The sequence below is a fragment of the Danio rerio genome, chromosome 5 (genome assembly GCF_052040795.2).
Source record: "Danio rerio strain M-AB ecotype USA chromosome 5, GRCz13ab, whole genome shotgun sequence".
Taxonomy (NCBI): Eukaryota; Metazoa; Chordata; class Actinopteri; order Cypriniformes; family Danionidae; genus Danio; species Danio rerio.
Genome location: NC_141025.1, coordinates 61444718 through 61467613, shown reverse-complemented (window position 1 = coordinate 61467613; position 22896 = coordinate 61444718). Strand labels below are relative to the sequence as shown.

General features: G+C 34.6%; 1 protein-coding gene across 15 annotated transcripts in view; it reads left to right on the top strand.

Moving 5' to 3' along the window:
- The first annotated feature begins 580 nt into the window (after positions 1–580).
- The window catches only part of srek1 (splicing regulatory glutamine/lysine-rich protein 1), a 42179-nt gene continuing 19863 nt past the window's right edge, over positions 581–22896 (top strand). For 8 of the 15 annotated variants that reach the window (XM_087251692.1, XM_087251691.1, XM_087251702.1 and 5 more), the window contains exons 1-2: positions 581–846; positions 5660–5793. In XM_087251692.1, the coding sequence (XP_087107818.1) occupies positions 719–846; positions 5660–5793 (262 nt within the window). In that variant the 5' untranslated portion in view covers positions 581–718. Of the gene's footprint in view, positions 847–5659; positions 5794–5932; positions 6075–22896 lie in introns of all 15 variants that reach the window. The other 7 variants (XM_087251704.1, XM_087251700.1, XM_087251694.1 and 4 more) reach the window with 2 other exon arrangements.

The window sequence follows — 22896 nt, the reverse complement described above, 5'->3', positions numbered from 1 at the left end:
GGTTCGCTTTTTGGTACCTTTTGACAGCGGAAATGGTCATAAAAGCATACTGAACCATACCCAACCACTCAGTGGAAACAGGCTATTACTGACATTAAGTATATGAACAAAATCAATCAGATAAACACAACACAAACTTTTTAATTCAATTACAGTAGCTGCAAGAAGTTACAAAAACCTATTAAACCATGTTGAAATTACAAGTTTATATTGTGTTCAATATAAAGCAGTTCAAGTTTATTTGATTCGTTTAAATGCATAATGGGTGCTACGATTAAATCATGTTGATTCAACAAATTATTTTTTGAATATCTGAAATTAATGGCAAAGTAGAATTTTGCTCTCCATATCCATTTTTAATCTATAAAATATAGGCTACTTGTATTCTCATGGTGTCGATTTGTCCTTTAAACATTTTACAAATAGGTGGGCTACACATAGGTCAATGGCTACTTTCCAGCTTTTTTTTCAAAATACTTTCTTTAAGAGAAGAAAAAACCTATTAATGTTTAAAATAAGCAATAGGTGATTAAATGAATGTTGCACGTCTACATTATGTACCTCCAGACCCGCTGGTGGCGCTGTTCAGTAAGCAGAGCTCATTCCATGCTGTTTGCAGCTCTCCTTGCTATCGAGTATTTTCTGCAGGTCAGTGCCGAATGTTGGCCATTTGATGCATTATTGCATTTTACAGTATTGAACCTCAGTTTAGTGTGAAATGAGCGGTATGCCCGGAACCAACGTGATCCAAATAACTAATTTGTCGGCGGCGGTAAGCAGCGATCAGATGAGAACTCTATTCGGCTTCCTTGGGGACATCGATGAGCTGCGACTCTACCCGCCTGAGTGAGTCACAACAACAACACTAAACACACATCACACATACGTATTAAACCAAAACAGACATACACCCACGCCCGCCTGAGAGAGATACAACGTATCATACGCTCATCATGCATATCGGATACACACACACACATCCCAAACAGACACTTTATAATGATGACAACACACCATCAGCACCACACTGTCACAAACATACTAACTTGACGTTACATACATAAACATTACATCATTTGGAACACACGACATCTGCACACGTTAACACACATGCCCTACAAATAACATCAAAATGGTATGAAACAGCCAAATGCACACGGACAAACACATCCCAAACAAACCCATTACGTTATAGTGATGACAACAAACCATCACACAAATACTACAACATACATAATCATCAGATAGGTACACACGAGATCCATACAAATGTAAACACACCTGCCTGACCATAACATCAAACACTATAAACAGCCAATAACACACAAAGGGTTGGCATTGATGTCATGACCTGAGTGAACCTTCATTTCTATTTCAGTTTTGCAATTTCATGCTCTATGTATCATTTAATGGAATTTATTTTGATGCCATGTGACATTGCAGTTTCTCCGCTACTCTTGCAAAAATTTTAATATTTCACGAGACTAAGATTTTAAATATGTAGTCATACCGGTCTATTTTGTTTTAATACAATTCAACATATAGTCTCCATATAACAGTTAGTGGAACTGATTTAATAATAATAATAATAATATTAACAATAATTCCTTACATTTATATAGCGCTCAAAGCACTTTACACATTTTTAGGGGGAATCTCCTCATCCACCTGGATGACAAGACAACAGCCATATTGCGCCAAACTATTATTATTTGTTTTATTGAAATCAACATTTTAAATAATTGTTGTTCAGCAGCGGAATGTCTTTCTGTCTGTCTATCTATATATATACAAAATATATTGACAATAATATGTAAATATATATATATATATATATATATATATATATATATATATATATATATATATATATATATATATATATATATATATATATATATATATATATATATATATATATATATATATATATATATATATATATATATATATATATATACATATATATATATATATATATATCAGAGGTCGCGTTAGACTTTCTTAATGTCCGTCATTTTGACGGAAAGGGTTTTAAATATTCCGTCATAACCTTTTATTGACTGTCATTTAATTTGCATATTTTCTTATCGCTTTTTTCATTTAGATTTTAATAATGAACTTGCACAACGAGCATATAGGCTAAATTATTAATTTATATATTTAACAAATGAACAAAAGCTCTCATCTGCCTTAACTCATATCTTCCTCCTGCGTCAACTTGAACTATTAAGTGTATCAAATGAGACTGATGCAGATGCAGATGCAATTGTCATTAAATTCTGTGTCTTTGCCTCGGAAAGTCGACTTCTCCTAACAGTTTTAATTTTGTACTGGCGGCAAGCCGCGTTCTGCTGCCACACTGGAGACCGGATGTACCAGAGAGCCACCTCAGCCAGCATTTATAGTTAGGAAACATTTCTCCTAAGAAAGTGATCAGAAGTTGGCTGGATTATCTGAATGTGGGATTTACCGATCCTGCAAGCACTCGTTTCACCGTGAAAAAATACTGCAGCACGCGCTCCTTTACTTGCGTTCGGTAGTGCTCACTGCTGAGCTCACAACGCACTCCAAAGCACATGACCTTCTTGCTGCCACTTGGTTGGCCGGTAACAGCTGTCGGCGAATGAGGATTTCTGTCTGTTTGTTCTTCATCGTCCACTGCATCACTTTCTTTTTTTCACCTTTATTATTAATATAACAACTATTTGGCCATATAAAGAAACTTCTCACACTCAGCTGCTGTGACATTTTTGCAATTACGCAACAGTGAAAAGATGAGACAAAACAAAAACAATCACCATCAGCTGGACAGGAGTAAGAATTATAGTTAGCTACAAATTACAATAGATCACCCTCAGCATAATCCGTCAAAATGAAAGATATTCAGTTATATATTCGATTAACGCAACCTCTGATTGATATATATATATATATATATATATATATATATATATATATATATATATATACATACATATATATATATATATATATATATATATATATATATATATATATATATATACATATACATACATACATACATACACACACACACACACACACACACACACACACACACACACACACACACACACACACACACACACAGAAGTCAGAATTATTAGCCCCCCTTTAATTTTTTTCCTTTTTTAAATATTTCCCAAATGATGCTTAACAGAGCAAGAAAATTTTCACAGTATGACAGATAATATTTTTTACTCTGGAGAAAGTCTTATTTGTGTTTGTTTTTTTTCAGCTAAAATAAAAGCTGTTTTTAATTTTTAAACACCATTTCAAGATCAAAATTATTAGCCCCTTTAATCTATATATTTTTTGATAGTCTACAGTAGTGGTTCTCAACTGGTTTGGCTATGGGACCTACATTTTTACATGGTCATAATGCTGCGACACAAATTTTTAGGAAATATAATATAATTTTAGGAATTATAATTCATTTGTATTTATTTGTTAATAGACACAAATAGTGACCTATAAATCTAAATGGATCAAATTATAGTAATATTACAGAGTAATAACATCAAAAACTGTGAACAGTGGTTTGGGTAAGGAAAAGTTCAGTTACCAGTAACTAAACTGAACTGTTCATAAAACATTAACACATGATCCTGTTGAACAGAACAAACCAGCGAATTAAAGTAAAATGATTAAAATAATCATAACCATCTTTATAATAATCACCAGTTATTTGCTCATCTGCTATTGTGTGTGCTAAATTGGCCTTTGCTAAATGGTGAGCTACAAAGTGCGATGCGTGGAGTTCCTGTACTTGTTTTGAACATAAAGATGTTAAGCACTTTTTTGATGCCCTCAGCTTTTGGAGTCGTCTTTGAAAATAGTCCACAGGTTTGTCCTTGCAACTGGGATGTTTGGTTTGTAAATGTCGTTTTTATTCAGAAGGTTTCATGCTCTCTTGTGAGAGCACCTCACTAAATATGATACACTGAGGTTTTAAACCTTTTTTGTCGTCAATATATGTAAATCCATACTTTACATATTCGAGGTCATACTTGCGCTTTGACATATTTGTTGCTATAATTAAAGGAAATTTCACATGTCAAACTGTACGGTTGTCGCACGTGCATTTCAAAATAAAATACCGATATAAGAAGAATGAGTTAAAAATTTAACTTTTGTTGTTGTTGTTTTTTTATCACACACTCCACGACCCACTGAAAATGTTTCGCGACCCACCAGTTGAGAAACACTGGTCTACAGAACAAACCATAATTTTACAATGACTTGCCTAATTACCCTAACTTGTTTAATTAACCTAATTAACTGAATTATGCTTTTAAATGCCACTTTAAGCTGTATAGAAGTGTCTTGAAAAATATATAGTAAAATATTATTTTCTGTCATTATGGCAAAGATAAAATAAATCGAATAATAAAATAAATAGTTATTAGAGATGAGTTATTAAAACTATTATGTTTAGAAATGTGTTAAAAAAAATGTTCTATCTTTGAAAATGGGGAAAAATAAACATAGTAATCCTAATTATTCAGGCTAATAATTCAGGGGGGCTAATAATTCTGACTTCAACTGTATGTGTAAGTGTGTGTGTGTGTGTGTGTGTGTGTGTGTGTATATATATATATATATATATATATATATATATAAACTTCAGCATGTTGGTTTAATTTATGATTTGGTTGAATGGTTGAAGCATTTAAGCAATGGCTTAAAAGACCCATATGAAGGAGAAAAAATGTAAACGAAGAGTTTCTATAACTCTAATTTATAGAAGTTTCTTTAAGTTTCTGTACTTAAGCAGTGAATGTTGTAGTTACAATTAGGAGTGTCCAAGTCTTTTCCTGTGGCACCACTGCCAGTTAAAAATATAATTAAGGAAATGAATAAAAGTTGTTTAAGGGAATAACTGGGTGGTTCAAATGTTTAATCTCTCACTATTATTCTTAATATATAAGAATATATTAATATATATATATATATATATATATATATATATATATATATATATATATATATATATATATATATATATATATATATATATATAAGGGATATTTCACCAACAATAAAAAATATGTTACTATTTACTCCAAAACTTCCACTTCTGCAAAGAGTTTCTTTATTCTATTGAACAAAAAAATGATATATTTTGAAGAAGGAAGGAAGCCTTTAACGATTGATTTGCACAGTGGGAAAAACTAATAGTATGGAAGCCAATAGTTACAGGTTTCCAACTTTCTTTAAAACATTTTGTTTTTGTTTAGCAGAAAAAAAAAAAAACTGGTTTGAATAATGGAGGAGGAGTAAATGATAACTGAATTTTCATTTTTGTGTGAACTATTTTTTAAAAGCCCCCCTCTCCTGTTAGGATAGCTTCAAATAGGAATAAGCAGTGTCCTAGTGAGCACACACACAAAAAAAATCTTTGAGGTTTATTAGGTTTTTTTGTCAGCATCTGTACCACTTTTATAAAGCAAAACATATTACTCCACTATTTTGAAAATGATTGCAATATCACCAAAGATTCACCTTACATGCACAAAACGGGTTTTAAAAATCTTATTTATGACTTTAAAATGTGTATCTTTTAAGAAAAGAAGCAATTACATGTAACATATTACATCAAAAAGCATAATAAATTGTTTCTCTTCTCTTTCAGCAATGCACCCCTTTCCTTCTCATCAAAAGTTTGTTACATAAAGTATCGGGAGCCTTCGAGTGTTGGTGTGGCACAACATTTAACCAACACTGTTTTTATTGACAGAGCTTTGATTGTTGTGCCCTGCGCTGAAGGTTAGTACATTTGCATGTGTGTTGCATTTGTGTGCCTGTTTAAAGAAAGACGCTAGTTATCTTCCTGCAAATCAAATTTTTTAGAAGAGCAAACCATAATAGGCTTCCTGACATTATTTTGTGTGTTTTTGTGTCCCAGATGTGTATGATAACCATGAGTCTGTGTGCTGAGCTATCACTGCTATCAGCTTTGTTTTATTTTGTGAGTTCAGTGAAGGCGGGTGGAGTGACACCAGCTCTCTTGTTTATCAGTTGAGCTGGAGGATGTGGAAATGATGGAGGTGATTAAGGTCATACTTTTGTTTTATGTAAGCGCGCCAGGACTGTGTGAACATGCTTTCAGTGTTTTGATAAACTCAAGGGATTTTTGCTAGCTACACAGTCCTTAATTTGTATTCATAAATGCTTTTTTGCCTTTTGATTATGGGTTTAACAATGAGATGATGCATTTCTAGAAAATGAAAAAAGCAGGGTGAATGAATGCCTACACATAATTACTGATAATTATTAATTGTTTATAGGACCTTGAGTGATACATAAAAAACAATAATACATGTTTTCCTAAAAAAAATATATTTGTCAGTTTACAAATAAGGGATTAAAGGGAAAATATGAAGCAAAGTCAAGTTTACAATATTTTGTAAATTCATTTCCACTTTAATGGAAATATATTAAACATTCATTCATTCATTTTCTTGTTGGCTTAGACCCTTTATTAATCTGGGGTCGCCACAGCGGAACGAACCGCAAACTTATCCAGCGTGTTTTTACGCAGCGGATATATATTAAACAAACTCGATTAATGCATTTAGCAGAAAACAGCATGTTTTACTATAGTTTTTAGAGCTGGGGTGCTGCCATCTTGGAATGTCACTGTGATTGACGTCACAGGGTTGGTTCTGTTCCTTCAGCTGAACAGGTGCAGTGGAAGTAATGGGCCGAACACGGAGACTGCAAAGCCAATGCGTGAAGTTGTGGGTGTAGAGCTGGCGCAAATACAAGAAGCAGATGTGTATCTAATATACAGGGTTCATACATTCATGGAAAACTTTGAAAAGTCATTGAATTTTGACGTGGCATTTTCCAAGCCTGGAAAAGTTTTGAAAAAACAGGAAAACCCACAAAGTTTTGGAAAAGTCATGAAAATTAGTTTAACAAATATCTGTATACTTGAATTTGGGCTGCACGATATTGGAAAAAATCATTACTATATTTTGTATTTCTGTGATATCTATTGCGATGTAAATACAATATCACCAGATGATTTAAGGTTTATTTGGATTGATTAGGGGGATTTAGTAGGGGACTGAATTTCAAATAATATATAATAATAAAATTACAAGCATAGATAAATAAAATATAGTTTATACAAAAGTGAATTATAGTTTTCAGGTATTTACTATTCTGGTACCGATATTGAATAATCAACACTGCATAGTCTGCACTGTATTTTATTTAATTTTTATTAAAGTTATAAAAAATTACTTGTGGCCGGATGTTTTAAAATCTGAAATATTGAAATGCTCACACAGTCACAGGCCTTAACGGGACAGTTCACTCAAAGATTAAAATGTACTCACTAGGCTTGGGCGGTATCGAAATTTTGATACCGTCAAAACGCCTCCATATTTTACCCCCGGTATCCGGTATTACCGGCGTAATAAAAAAAAATCTGACGTAAGGCTCAGACAGCGTCACCAAACTGTTGGCTTGAGCCTAAACCATTCAGAAACTGAATAACTTCTATGCGACCTTAGGCTCGCAGTCAGAAAGGGAGAGAGAGAGAGAGAGAGAGAGCGCCAAGCGACGCACAGCTCTCTCTCTCTCTCTCTCGCTCTCTCTCTTACACAAACACACACACACACACCTCTCCCGCGATTTATTCAGTAATTTACTCCCATACCGTAAGAAATCTGGCCGGCTCTCGCGGAACAGCAGCGGGAATGCAGAGAGCTGTATTTGGGCCATAAAAATTAGGCACGATAGGTCCCGAGTCCGACAAGTACATTTTGATTGACAGCTTTGTAAAGCCCTAACCCGTTTACAGCCCGACATTATTCAAATGCTCTCACAGCTCTAATGCATTTTTTAAAGAATGAGTCATTTATATGTTTTAAAGAGCCCATATTATACATGAAATAGGGTCATATCTTGGTTGTAAGGGTCTCCAACAACAGTTTAATATGTATGCAAGGTCAAAAAACACTTTCGTGGTCTTATAATCTGCATTTATTTTTACCTAATTATCCCAGCGACTCTTGTATGAATCGTCCAGTGATTCATTTGTTCCTAAACCCCTCCTTAGCGCGAAGCTAATCTGCGCTGGTTGGACCAATGACAGTCTGTTGCGATTGGTCGACTGCCTTCAGTCAGAGAGTGAAATGCCAAACAGCTAATCAGCAATATAAAAGTAATCACAGTTCATACACGCTCGATAGTGTAGGCGTGGATTTTAGCTGCCAGTGGGTCAATGTAAATACAGACTATGGACTTGAAAATTCAGACGACTAACTATTTTATTGGGCAAAAACTCCAAAAACAGTTGAGGAGATCTCCTAGCTTCTCACTCTGCTCTTTTCACAGACACATACACACACGCACTTAACCCTGCTCCGGACGACAACGCGCGCACGCACACACACACACACACACACACACACACACACACACACACACACACACACACACACACACACACACACACACACACACACACACCTCCGGACGACAGCGTGCACACACAGACACACACACTACTCCTCGTCCACGGAGCTCCGTTTACAAAGCAGCTGTGTGTGTGTGTCTGTGTGTGTGTCTGGGTTTCTGCGTCAGAGGGCGGGGCCTCAGGTTTGAAAACTCCCGGGTTTGCGCGTGCACGTGAATAACTTGGTTTCGTTCGTACGTCATGGCGAAACACCTAATGAATCGGTATCAAGGCGACTCGTTTGAAGCACTATGAGTCGACTCTTTTATAGATGAATCAACAGTTTTAAACACTGTACACTAACAGATTTAAGCCTTAGCTGGATACTTCACTTCACTTAGAGCTGTGTTACACACTACATGGAGGGGAATTTTCAAAAACCCATAATATGGGCTCTTTAACATCATTTATTCGTAGCAAACGTAGACTATAGGCCACTTGGAAGTTGGAACAAAGAAATAAAATAAGTCCTCTGTAACATCGTAACATCTCAGCGCTCTGGTCTAGGTACATGCACCTTTAAATTGGCCAACACACAAATGAAAAGAAATCTTGCTTAACAAATCAAATTAAAATAAACTCTAAATGATGACGGGTATTTTGGCAATAAAGGAATTAAGATAAAGGCTCTGCAATATTTATTTCTCCACTTCTCTTCAAAATCTGGCATTAGGGCGTCGGTGAAGCTGAATATTAAAATAATAATGCCACCATTAGTCTGTATACTCTGTCTACATTATGATTATATGGTTTAATTAATATTTATTTATAATTTAAAAACCCTTTACTCACCAAGATTAGGCTACGTGTGTTTGTGGAGGAACATTATTAAATCCACTGGCTTTAGCGCAGTCTTGCACTCATGGTGCATCCAGCAGCTGAACACCCTTTCCTGCGGCTACAGGTCGAGATGCAGAGTTCTGATCTGGCAGATTTTGCAAGTTTTGGGTAGGATTGTTTGTTCATCTTCTACCAGTCAGAAACATCCATTTAATTTTCCATGACAGTAGTTTCATTGTAGCAAGAGGCCTCGTCATTTTACCTGTCAGCTTGCGGTTTAGGGCTCTACCGTAATACGCAGTGTATGAGCGACCGCCGAAATACCTGGCTGGAATAACCGCTCCTTCTGAGCTATTGACTGGCTTGACTGCCGTCAAAATTAGCTCTTTTTACTACTTCGTCATAGTTTGTTTCACCTTTGCAAGGATGGATTTTATTGCAGGGATTTGGATTTTTTTGGGTCTCGCCGGGTTCGGGCAAAGATCTACAGCTCTAATGCAGACCTCTCGTTCATATTAACCACGTCTCCCTTCTGTTCAGTCGAAACTGCCAAACTGCAGGACTATGGCGCTCCTCCAAGCTCTTTAACCTGACGCTGCAACGTGCACTCGTCTCACCGAACGTCTCACTGAACGTCTCACTGACGTCTTAAAAAATATTTTTTTTTGCTATTAAATCCATGCAATTTAAGACGCAGACGTGACGTAGACGTGACGTTGACGTCACGTAGACGTCACGTAAATCACGTGTGGCAGTGAAGTGTCAAGCCAGACGTTACGCGTGATTCACGTGTAGCAGTGAAGTTATTAGGTGCTATGATATATGAAGCTAAGCTGCAGCCGGTGATCAACGAGATTAGCCGAGCGCAGGCGGGGCGGAGTTGAAAACGGAGCCATCAAGACGGACAGCTGGACACTTCGGGACTCAAAGTTGCTGCAGTCATGATGACCGATCACATGGCGTCATCATATTTTTGTGTTATTTTTATTTATAACTATAAAACATTTACAAATAAAACAGAATACAGTCTCTTCAAACTGTTTGCTTTTTAAACAATATAAGAGAATTATGAGTAAAATATATAACAAATGCATGAGAGAAATAAGAGGAAATGAGAGGTTAATATAAACATAAAAACAAACAGGTGTATTAAATACAAAGTAATAAGCATAAATTCTAGGAGTTAAACATCACTCTTTTAGGCTAATACTTCTTGTTTAAATCTGCTAAAAAAGGGTGTACATATGTGTACATTTATAGATATAAAAATTTCCAATGTAAAAAGCAAAACAAGGTGTTTTGATTAGGTCTTAATAAATGACATTATTTTGGATAATGAATGAATTTTCAAAAAAGCATTTTAATCCAAAAAGATCGTGTTGAAAACAGGTAAAATAAGTGAGCTATGTAGAAGTTTCCCAGAAAGAGCAGGTAGCCTTTAAACTGCTAGACAGGAAATAAAATATATATTTATATTATAATAATAAAACCATTTTATAATTAGCTATTTATTAAAATAGTTCTTTAACTTATTTGTTAAGAGAGCTTTAGGGTGGCAGGATCAATGATGATGATTATTTTATTTCAAGTCTGTAAGACTTATTTGAGTTCATATTTAGGTTATTCACTAAAATATACACTAAAATATATCATTTAAATCGTTCATGGAGATGAATGCAGTAAATAGTCTGTATAAAAAAGTTGAAAATAAACCTGTGCAAATAACCTTCATAACCAGATTATTTAACAAAAGATGATTACTGCAGTAAAATATTTGTAGTCTTTTAATAAGCAAGATGTGTGCAGGATAGAGAGGGTGTGAAAAGTGAATTGTTTGTTTCGAAACTTTGGATTTGGAATTTGTCCAATTATAAACCCGAAATACACGTGTTTGTTGTCATGTGGTGAACTCGGCCAGTCGTGTAATATCGGTGTCGTCATCAAAGCTCCTGCAGTCGCTCTTCAGAAGCTGCACGGTCTGAGTCTGCCGTCTGATCTCGGAGCGCTGTCGCGGTACTTTGATGCCACTTGTGACAGTCACGTGGTATCGGCGCAGCATCAATCCGGACAAGATTTCTAACCAGAATGCACCGCTTTAAGACAGATTTCGATCGATCTGCACAGCGCTGCATGAAGTCGAACGCACCTATTTATTTATTTTTTTGCTAACACGTATCATAACACGCTGCTCACACGGCTCAGTGCAGTGTGTGAGGCAGTGTACAATTTTCTTGCCCTTCATACATTCCTCTCAATGGACGTGACATCAACGTCTGACTTGTTACATGACGTCTGCGTCTACCTTTTTTTTTTAAATAGATATATTTGAGCAGTTTTTAGTGCGTCTGTCTGCTTTTTGCCGGCTAACTTATACAATTTACAATAATTATGTGCAAATTACATATAAATATGTTAATATATAATGATATTTGTTTTCAAGATAGCATTAAAACGTATAAAAAATGTATAACAAAAATAACAAATGTTTCCGGAGGTAAAGTTTAGGTTGTTTATTAATATATTCATGTCGTTTAGTTTTGTAAAATCCTTTTTTAATTTGTTTTACATTTGAGTCTTATTGTGTTTTTATTTTTTTACATGTTTAATGTAGCCTACGGCATATCAGTGATGACCAACTCATCGATCACTATCGCCTGTTAGATATATACTTTTGCTGTAAAATATTAGAAAAATAGAAAATTACATTAACCATTATTGTGTTGTTTTTAAAGCACCTTTCTTCTTTATTTTACGTTTAAAACATAATATTAGGATTCTTTGACAAATAAAAAAAGCATAACATATTTTATTTTTCATTTGTTTCCTTTCTTTTTTTAAAGAAAAATGTATATTTTTATTCAGCAATAATGTTACATTAATATTACATTTATATTTTGAATAATAATTTGCCAGGATTCAATCAATCAATCCTGTAAAAATATCACAGAAAAACATTTAACAGCACAATTTGACAATACACTGAAGGATCATGCGACATAATAGTGTAAAAATTTTTTTACTTTGCATCACATAAATAAATAAGTATATTAAAATTGAAAAGCATTATTTTAAATTGTAATATTATTTCCTAATATTACCCAAACCCTGAACCACTCATAATAATAACCAAAACAGTGATGTTTAATCCTAAAACGTTGAATAGCATAATGTTATTTGAAATTAATAAAAATAATTAAAATTGGTTTAAATGTTACATCTAAACTAAAAACTAAAATCGCCAGTAGGTGGCAGATTGTCACTATTACAGTTTTTCCCAATTGTTTACACACAATTACTTGTACTTCAGACACAATGACTACAACATGTAACTGATGCACCAATACCCTGAACCAATGCAGCTAAACTACAAGCACAATTCCTGCTTTACTCTCAAATTGCAGGTTTAAAACACACTTTTTTCAAAACACTACACACAATTCTCTGCATTTTGCATGCAGAAAATCTCTTGTTTTAACAAGGAACACACTGTCATTCACAATTGTAAAGTCAGTTGTCCTACTTTGCATACTAACTCATCACATAAGTAAACACCTTTCACACAGAATTGCAATTTAGAAATCAGAGCTCATCTGGTTTATAACTGGTAAACTGTCCACCCATGTTTTTTAGTTTTTTATCTCCTTCCATATTCTCCATTCCTTAATCATATTGAAGATTTTTTTCCTGCTTGGGGATGGAAAATGTATGCCGAAATCCACACTTTATTTTTCGTTTTTTACTAACAGTATTCTGTAAATCCTTCTGTTAATGGCCAATGAAGACCACATTATGTGCACCTTTGTGTTGGTTGGGATGAACACTCTGTAAACTGAAAATACAGTAAAATATATTTGGTATTTGTGTGTTTTGTATAAAAACAATATTCTGAAGTATTTTACAATGCACTTCTGTAGGCCTATGTACTGTCTGTAGTAACTGTAACACTAAACGAAAAAGGCTGACAGTAAGTCATTATGATGAATGGAGAAGAAGTGGTCATAGTGTTTTACATTCAGCACATCAGTGTTCAACTGCTTATAAATGTTGATGTGATGGTTTGTGTGTGTCATTTGAAAACAAAATACCATGTTGAGAAGAAATTACATTGTGTTGATTGTGTTTCATTTTGCAGGAGAATTGAAGGGTTTCACCCTAGAGTTCTGACAATATGAGGCATAGTGGCATACTTTCAGAAAATGTGTGTAAACAGTTGGGAAAACTGTAAATTGTGTGGATTTCAGTCATACACACTTTCCATCCCCAAGCAGAAAAAAAAAATCTTTAATAGGATTAAGCAATGAATGGAGATAAACAACTAAAAAACATGTGTGGGCAGTGAACCAGTTATGAACCAGATGAGCTCTGATTTCTAAATTGCAATTCTGTGTGAAAGGTGTTTACTTATGTGATGAGTTAGTATGCTAAGTAGGACAACTGACTTTACAATTGTGAATGACAGTGTGTTCCTTGTTAGAACAAGAGATTTTCTGCATGAAAATTGTGCCAAATGCAGAGAATTGTGTGTAGTGTTTTGAAAAAAGTGTGTTTTACACCTGCAATTTGAGAGTAAAGCAGGAATTGTGCTTGTAGTTTAGCTGCATTGGTTCAGGGGGTTGGTGCATCAGTTACATGTTGCAGTCATTGTGTCTGAAGTACAAGTAATTGTGTGTAAAAAACTAAGTGAGTCATTGTTCATTTACAGTTTTTTTTTTTTTTTTTGATTGCTCAAGCACAATTTTGAAATGAGGGCTCATTTTGTCAAAACACTACACACAATTTCCACATCCACACACACAAACAGCAGAACACATCAGAACTTTTGCAAAATGAAACACTTCATCCAAAACTTTACAACACTATAACAAAACACAATTTTAACACCGTACAGAACACACATGCCTCATTCAAGATAAATCTGTTTGCTTCATTTACACACTGCTGATCTCAATCTTAAACACTCATATAATTTCTACCTGACTAATACTGATATAATCTGGGTTTGATTTGTTGTTTCAGAGGTATTGCTATAAAGTACATGAACATACTGTATTCACCAAACAGTGATAGACTGAAAGCTAAATATTGCCCTATCCTAATAAAAACCATACAAAAATTGTAAAGTGTTTTATTCAGCTTTCTGGTGATGTGTACATTTCAATATATAAAAAAAATCCCATGCCCTGTCTCCTGTTTACCAATCTTCCTCCCTTCTTTACTTCCTCGTCCATACTGCAACATTGCCTTCCATATTTATTGAAGATTATTTATTTATAGCTCCTGTTTAACATATTTATTGAAGACTTATATTTACAGCTATACTACTGTTAACATATGTATTGTAGATAAATATAATAGTTTTTATCTAATACCCTGTTACAGTTTTTCATGATTGCTAACACACTAAAATTAAATTTTTCTCTACAATTAGCAAAACCGTACACTCATAGAGCAAAACACAAGGCTAGATCTGCACAACTGTAAGCACATTGTCAGCTTCACACTTTTTGCAAAACATTACACACAGTCATTTGCAAATCACTAAACACACTTGGATGCGTTTGACACAGAAATTTTTTCATAATGGAATTTCCTTGCAATTTCAAAGCAAAGGCTTTCATATGAGCACACACATGAACTATAGGTCAAACACAGCCATCAGGTGTGCACACACACTGCTGCAAACTGTAGACACACACACCAATCAGCTGTAACCACAATAAAAGAAGCAATATAGGAATAACCATATATGGCATACCAAAATGTTTATATCATTTGTATAAATAATACCGTTTGGAATAAAAAGCTATAAATAAGAAAGGTAAAAAGCACTTATTTGCAAATGAAACATAACTGTGGATAAGTGAAAACACTGATAGAGAATGAATAGGTATAATAAAGCAGAAATAAGAGCAATGTGCTGCAAACCCTTGAAGCAGACGCAGACGTGACGCAGACGTCACGTTAAAGCAGCGGAACAGTAATGTGGCAGACGCAGACGACACGTTCGGCAGACGCAGACGTCACGTTCGGCAGACGAAGACGTCACGTTCGGCAGACGCAGACGTCACGTTCAGTGAGACGAGTGCACGTTGCAGCTTCATCTTATTGACCCATTCCGGACGCCATACACGACTGTCTCCTTCGTTCGGTTATCCGTGGCACGATCCACTCGCCATAGAGAAGTGGCACGATCCACTCGCCATACCATTCCGGACACCATACAGGACACTTTGAAGCGCGACTCGTCACGTCACCTCTCCCTCTCTCCCCCTCCCTCTCCCTCTCTCCTCCACACTGTCCCGTGATGACAATCACACATACGTTTTTGTAGGCATTAAATAAAGGATATTTAATATTTTATGACGGTATAACGGTATTGAAACTGACACCGTTGCTATTTTTAGATCCCGCGGTATACCATATTACCGTATTACCGCCCAAGCCTAGTACTCACTTATTTACTCACACTTCGCTTGTTTCAATACTATAAGAGTTATTAAATTGTCTACTTTTTATGTTTTATTTTTAAAAAAGAATGTTTGAAACAAGTGAAGGGTGTAATGAAAATGGTAATTTTGGCGTGATCTCTTTAAAAATGCATGCAGATGATAAACTTTTCCTCCATTATAAATAAACTCTATAATAATCTATAACCCCATATTAGCTTTGCATATTCTGCGACGTGACTATTACGGATGCACACATTGCAGTATCGATGCTGAAATGATATATTGTGCAGTCCTAACTTAAATATAGGTTAGTTGTCTTAACTTCTATTCTGTCCGTGGCCACAAACATGCTTTCACATTTTTAGTGCTGTTTAAGCATCATCAAAATCAATTTTACATAGGTATAAAAAGTAATTTAAACAAAATAGATTGTTGTGTGTTTTATGATATGCGGTAATAAATTTGAACGTCCATTGTTTTTTTATTAGTATACATAGACATTACATGAATCAGTAGGTCATGAAAATTGGAAAAGTCATGGAATATAAAAATGTGCTTGAACCCTGAATATATATAAAAATGTTACATTTTACATATACATATATATATATATAATTTTTTTTTTTTTTTTTTTTTTTTTTCCCACTCCCTGTGTTATGCTGCCTGTCTGGGCTTCAACAAGATCCGGTGCTGACGTAAAAGGGGCGGGTACTTTTTACTACTACAGCCCTCATCTCATTTCGTGTTCAACACTAACTAAGATTGGCGTGGTTTTTCACATGTCAGGTTTTTATGTCCTTCATACATGTTGAGAGATCGAGTTGATCAACTTGATAAGGATATATGTCTTGATATAATCCACAAAGACGTGATATAGTAAAGCAGGAAGTCTTGTGCTTTAATCGTTGCATTAGTCAATGTAAATCCCCTCGTCAGGCAGGAATAGAATAGAATAATAGAATAAGAAAAATAGAATAAATATATATTTTTATATTAGACACACATCTGATGCTTGAGATAGATTAGGTTTTGCAGTCTCCATGTTCAGACCTTTACTTTAAAACTGTATCTTTTTAGCGGAGGGAACAGAACCAACCCCGTGATGTCAGACACAGTGACATTCCAAGATGTCAGTGCCCCAGCTCTAAAAACTTTTGTAAAACATGCAGTTTTCTGCTAAATGGTTACATTATTTGAGTTTGTTTAATATATTTTCATTAAAGTGGAATCCAGTGTAGAAAATAATGTAAACTTGACTGAGTGTTTTATTTCCCTATTAAGCGTAATCAAGTGTTTGGTTTTGATTATGCTTTACTGACCAAGGTTGCATTTATTGCATTTATATATACTAAAAAACAGTAATATTGTGCAACGTTGCTAACAGTTAAATAACTGTTTAATACTTTTTAAAATGTCATTTAAAATATCCATTTTACATAAAACAAAACAATAAAAAGTCACTTAAATTTAATTGGAAAGATGTTTCATTGCTACCATGAAACAAACAAACAAACAAACTAAACAAAACAAAACTTATGAAACATTCACCATGAACAACAAAAAAACCCCAAAAACAAACAAAAAACAAATCACTCAAGCTTTGGCCGAATTACGGTTACCCATAAAGCATTTAAAAAGATTTATTATTTTTTTTATATAATTTTTTTCTTTTTTTTTATTACGTTATGGCCCATTTTACATCTGGTATTGGGATGCATTTTGGTTGATCAGTTCACAAATAGGCAAGGGTGACACACTTCCATTTAAATTGTTAGATTGCATCTTTTTTTGTACACTTCACTTTTCTGATGATGGAAGATGAGAACTGTAAATGCGCACTTTCAATCCACACTGTTTTCATTTGTTGTGATTCACAAGTCATTTACAGCTGTGAATTGTATTGTGGGACATCGATCTCTGCTCTGTTAACTTTTGGATAAAAAGTTAATGAAAATCACTTTAAGGTTAAAAGTCATTGCAAGAAAGATTAAGGTCCCAAAATGCAATTTAAAAGCAGAAATAAGCTGCAGTCATACTGTTGATTAAGAAAAGCTTTAATTACTATGCACTACTTTTATACAATAAAAAAATACTAAATCAACCAAACAATTTCAAACACCTTATAGATTGAGTAATATAAATTAAAAATAGAATGTTTATTTAATTTACTGCTGACAATTACTGTTATCAGCAGCAAAGTCTTCCTTAACAGCTGTTTAAACTAATTCAACCACTTGCACGTCTACAATTTAACTACAGTGCAATCAAATGCATTTTAAACCAAGTAGGGCTGGGTGATGTCAACATATTTATCACTAATTGCCTTAAAAATATCTTGATATCCAATTATAACATCTCTGCCCCCACATCTGTTGTGAGATTGCGCCCATTTAACCCATCACTGCTGGCCTGTGTACACGCATTTACGTATGTGTTAAATGTGAAAGAACAAGCAAGCACGATTGCTGAAGAAACCTATTTAGAAAAGAAAAAAAACAATGGTTTTTAGTCAGGGAAAATAGTGAGGGAGATGAACCTCATCCTCCAAAAAGAACACTTTCATTTGCCCCTAAAATTGCACACAAGTAAGTTTCCTAAATATTATAGAGGCAATATTGATACTGTATAGTCTTCGTGGAAAAAAGATAATTGTGTTTGCTGACCCTGCATCTCATGATTTCTATTTATCTTTCACTCATTCATTTTCAAACCACATATCAGGATAAAAAGTTATGTCAATGTCATAGGCACACAACCTTTTGTTTAGATGACTGAATTTTTTTTTTTTTATGGCAGATAAAATAAGGCAAATTTAGTTTAGAATTACATTGGTGATTTCTTATTAATATGTACAAATAATTTTAAACTACTTCTACAATTTAATAATACCTGAAATCACACTTCATCTTGCCGTCTTGACTAATTAAATATTAATTTGCCTATAGTTGCACGTACACCATGTTATCATATTTATGTTTCCCCAATGATGTTGATTATTGCCAGATAATTCAATGTCATTTTTGACATCACCATACTCGTTGACATTGTTGATATATATCATCTTATCAACCAGCCTGACTTCTGAGCTTGCTAATAGACACGGTCAACATTTCTCTACCCATTTTTGCCTGTATTTAGTGTTGTCAACTTGTGACTGAATTGACCAAGATGCATAATAATATCAATTATAAATAGAACCTAAATTGTATTCCTAGTTTTTCAGTGATTAGTACAATTTTTCATTGCAAAATGCTAAAAAACGGTTTTACTGTTTTTATTGTAAAATTCTCAACAAACAAAAGTAGTTTTGAAGATCTGCTGAAAATCGAATTATTTGGAGTGGAATAATGCTATGCACTTGTAGTTGTTTGTTGCTATTGCTTATCGTGGCTGGTTTATATAGCTTTGAATTTTGACTTTCAGTTGCTGGCTGTATTGTGAATTGCGAGAGGTTTTGTTTACTAAAACATTAGATGCTTCTGCTTTCAGGAAATACAAGAATAGCCTGCAGTTCACAGTAACTGCAAACAGAGTAGCAGTAACAGCTTGCCACGCTGGTATTTTTAATTCATTTAACAGATTGGTGATTTATGACTTTTACAAATGCATAATGAAACAAATTCTACATTCTTCTGAATGAGCTTTATTACATATTAGGGATGTTATGATACACTCTGAACTGATTTAAATTTATGAAAGTATGTAATGATTCTAGATGGTTGAGGCGTTAAAGGCATAGTCATACAGAGTATAAACTGCAGGTGGAGCTTAAGCTATATTAAGTTTCACTTGTATTGAGTTTCACACAATTCCTTCATGTTGTCACTACACAAATCGATTAAAGGTGCTGTATGTAAGTTCTTGACTCTTTTAAAGCATAAAAAATATCATAATATGTTTGCAGATATTTAAGAAACATGCTAAGTGAACACACTTGTTTATCTGAAAAACAATGCTGAAGTCAGATATTCTGCTTTGAAAATGTGCATTACGTGCCGGAACGTCTGTCTTAGTTTTGATCCCTTTAACCAGCCAAATACCAGTTTAGCCAATTGTATTTCAGCCCTTCGGTTTGCCTTTGTGGAAAACAGCATATTTCGTTTATTCAGACAGGAAGGCTCTCAAAGTGCGTTCGTGACCGAAATGCAACCTCCAGTGGACAGTAGCAAACTTTCAAATGAGATGCAAATTCAGAGTTCCACGAGGTGGTTATTAATTACCGAAAAATTTAAATTTTACAAACAGAAGCACAGAATAGTGCACTTACTGCATTCCAATCAAATGGTAAGGTTTATAATATAATTAATACATATTAAATCTCTTTAAGATTATTAAATGTAGATGCTAAATTACTGATACGTGCTGGCTTGCACTGAGTTACAGTTGTAAAGTTCAATTTCTAATGGTTTATTTTATTTTCAAGATGTAAGAGGTAAACTATCTGCTGCTGCTTTCAGTAATGTCAATATACATCTTGTAAATTGACATTTAAACTTACAGTAAAAGCATTTGACACTAAATAAAGCATGAGGTGTACCTGAAGTGATTATTGTCAGTTTATCCTGTTATTCAGCTACAAAAAAATATAAACCGTTTTTAAAATATACATTTCAGACGTTGGTTAGAACAACAACTTCTTTAAGAATGGAAAATATTGTCTCTATTGTGTGCCGTTGCTTTTATTTAGAGCACGATTTAAATCAGCCTCTAGGCTTTACAGTCAGGTACACTGCTGTTGGTGTTGTCAATCTGGCAACCTGCAATTGCGTAGAGTCAACAGAGGAGGGGCCGAGTTAAAATGTGTTTTAAACTAGGAGGAACGCGGTGTCAAGCTTACATACTGCACCTTTAAAGTAATCTTAATCATTTTTAACTACAAGTGAATTTACCATAAAACAACCATGCCCCCCCCCCCCCCCCCACACACACACATAAAAAAAATGAATTAAATAAGTAGTTAAACATAAATTAAATAAGTAATTTTTCACGTAGTGCCTAGTTTGAGCAATACAACAGTACAGTATACTATTGGCCTGTTTCCATAAGTTCTACGGTTTGGTATAGTTACGTTTGGTACGCTTTTATGGCCGTTTCTACTGTCAAAAGGCATACTGAACCGAACCGTACCGTACCACTTTTTCAGCACCCTTTCAAAAGGGTACCAAACACGAGAAAGGAAACCAAAAGGCAGAGCTAGACGTGTAGCTGAACGCTATTGGTTTACAGAGATACGTCATTCGCTTACGCAACAAGCCAGAATGAAAACAAAAAAACTGCCTTGTTTGAAATACACAGCGAAAGATTACAGCGGAATTATACATATAATAATGAGCCATGGTCGATCCGGGCTCAAACAAACCTTGTCGTCATCTTGATGGACAACCATAAAGCCATGGAGTAGAGCAGAATCTACCCTGTGCCTCGTAGTTTTTTACGAGCCAGTCTGAAGCGCGAGCAGTTTCGCTTTCTTCCTTGCGCACGCCGCATGTCTATATCTGACATACACAAACGTCTTAAGCTGATGATAATAATGTGTGCTTGATTATTGACGTACTTTTAAAACGCGATCCTGTCAGACACTGAAAAACGCGAGAGTGAAGAGCGAAAAAAGGAGAAGCCGGGAAAAAAAGGGCACGTTATTTCTTCAGCAAACATGAACAAACTGCCTTTTTTTAATTTGTATCGTCACCTTTTGGACTAATATAAACTCGGAATAATGGAATGACTCTCTAACAGAGGCTGCACGTGCTGCTGAAAATTACAGTTACAGTTAAGAGGTTTTCATTTTTTTTTAAATTTGTGTTGTTTTGAACCTAAATAAGAACAAAATGTATGCTGTGTGTAGTTTTTCTTTAGTTGGTAACATATCGGAGACTAAGGGGCTGTATGTGTTTATATATGTTCATTTATTTATTTATTTTATATAATTACAGACGTTACAGTAGGCTATTTCGCGAAAGAAAGCTGTATATGGGCTGTTCACATATCTTCATTCCCCTGGCTTGTCGCAGACACAAATGATGATTCTTTGTAAACCAATAGTGTCTAGCAGCGAGTCTAGCTCTATCATTTTGTTATGATGTGCACATTTATGAAAGGGTCCCAAAAAAGAGGTACACTATGGTTCCAAATTTTGGTACTCCTGACTGTGGAAACGAACTGTAGTGCTCAGTGAAAACAAGCTATTAGTTGGTCTGTTAAACAGTAGCAAACCTATCTGCAACACATTTATTAAAAAATGATGTGGATATGAGTAATATAGCAATATATGGATATATTAGAAAATGCACATGACGTTTATGCTGTGTATAATATGCAAAAAAGGAAGTCGCTATCAATATGAAAAGTAGAAATCACTTTTGAATACGCTCTGCTTTTGCTTTCGATTCGTAGTCACATGAACTTATAATGCTTGTCAATGAAGGTCAGGGTCTGTTGCAGATCAAAATTATATGTTGTTCACAAATCCAGTGAAAATTTCACAAATTCAGTGAAAGCAGCCTTCTGTAAAGGACAAAGTAGACACTTTCAGTTTATAAACTTAATAATACTAAACTTTTATATAAAAAATGACTTTAGTGATTAAAACACTATAATACTGCAATAAGTATGAAAGTGAACGATCTCAGCATTTTCTGAAGTGGTGAATTTTCTGAACAAAAAGCATAGGCAATGCTTTACATTCAGAGGTGCCCAAACTTGGTCCTGGAGGACTGGTGTTCTGCAGAGTTTGATTCCAGTTTGCTTCAAGTATACCTATTAATGGCTTAATTACCCTGTTTGGATGTGTTTAATTAGGGTTAAAGCTAAACACTGCATCAAACCGGCCCTCCAGGACCAAGTTTGGGCACCTTGGTTTATATGAAGAGATCTATATTTTTGTCCTTTGTTTGATTTGCCACTCTTTTTGTAATTTTTAATGTAATTTTGTTATTTGTTATGTAACAAATTTCAGTTTCTCAAGTGAATCACTACATCCCTAAAGAATGTAATGTAATGTGTATTTATATAGCGCTTTTATGTGTGGATGGCCATACACCCAACATGCTTTACAATCACTAGGGGTGGGGTGTCTTAACACATTAATGTCTGTACACAAAATAACACCAATCAAAACTTAAAACTGCAATCAGACATCTGCCACAAGCATATATAAAACTGTCAGGAAAA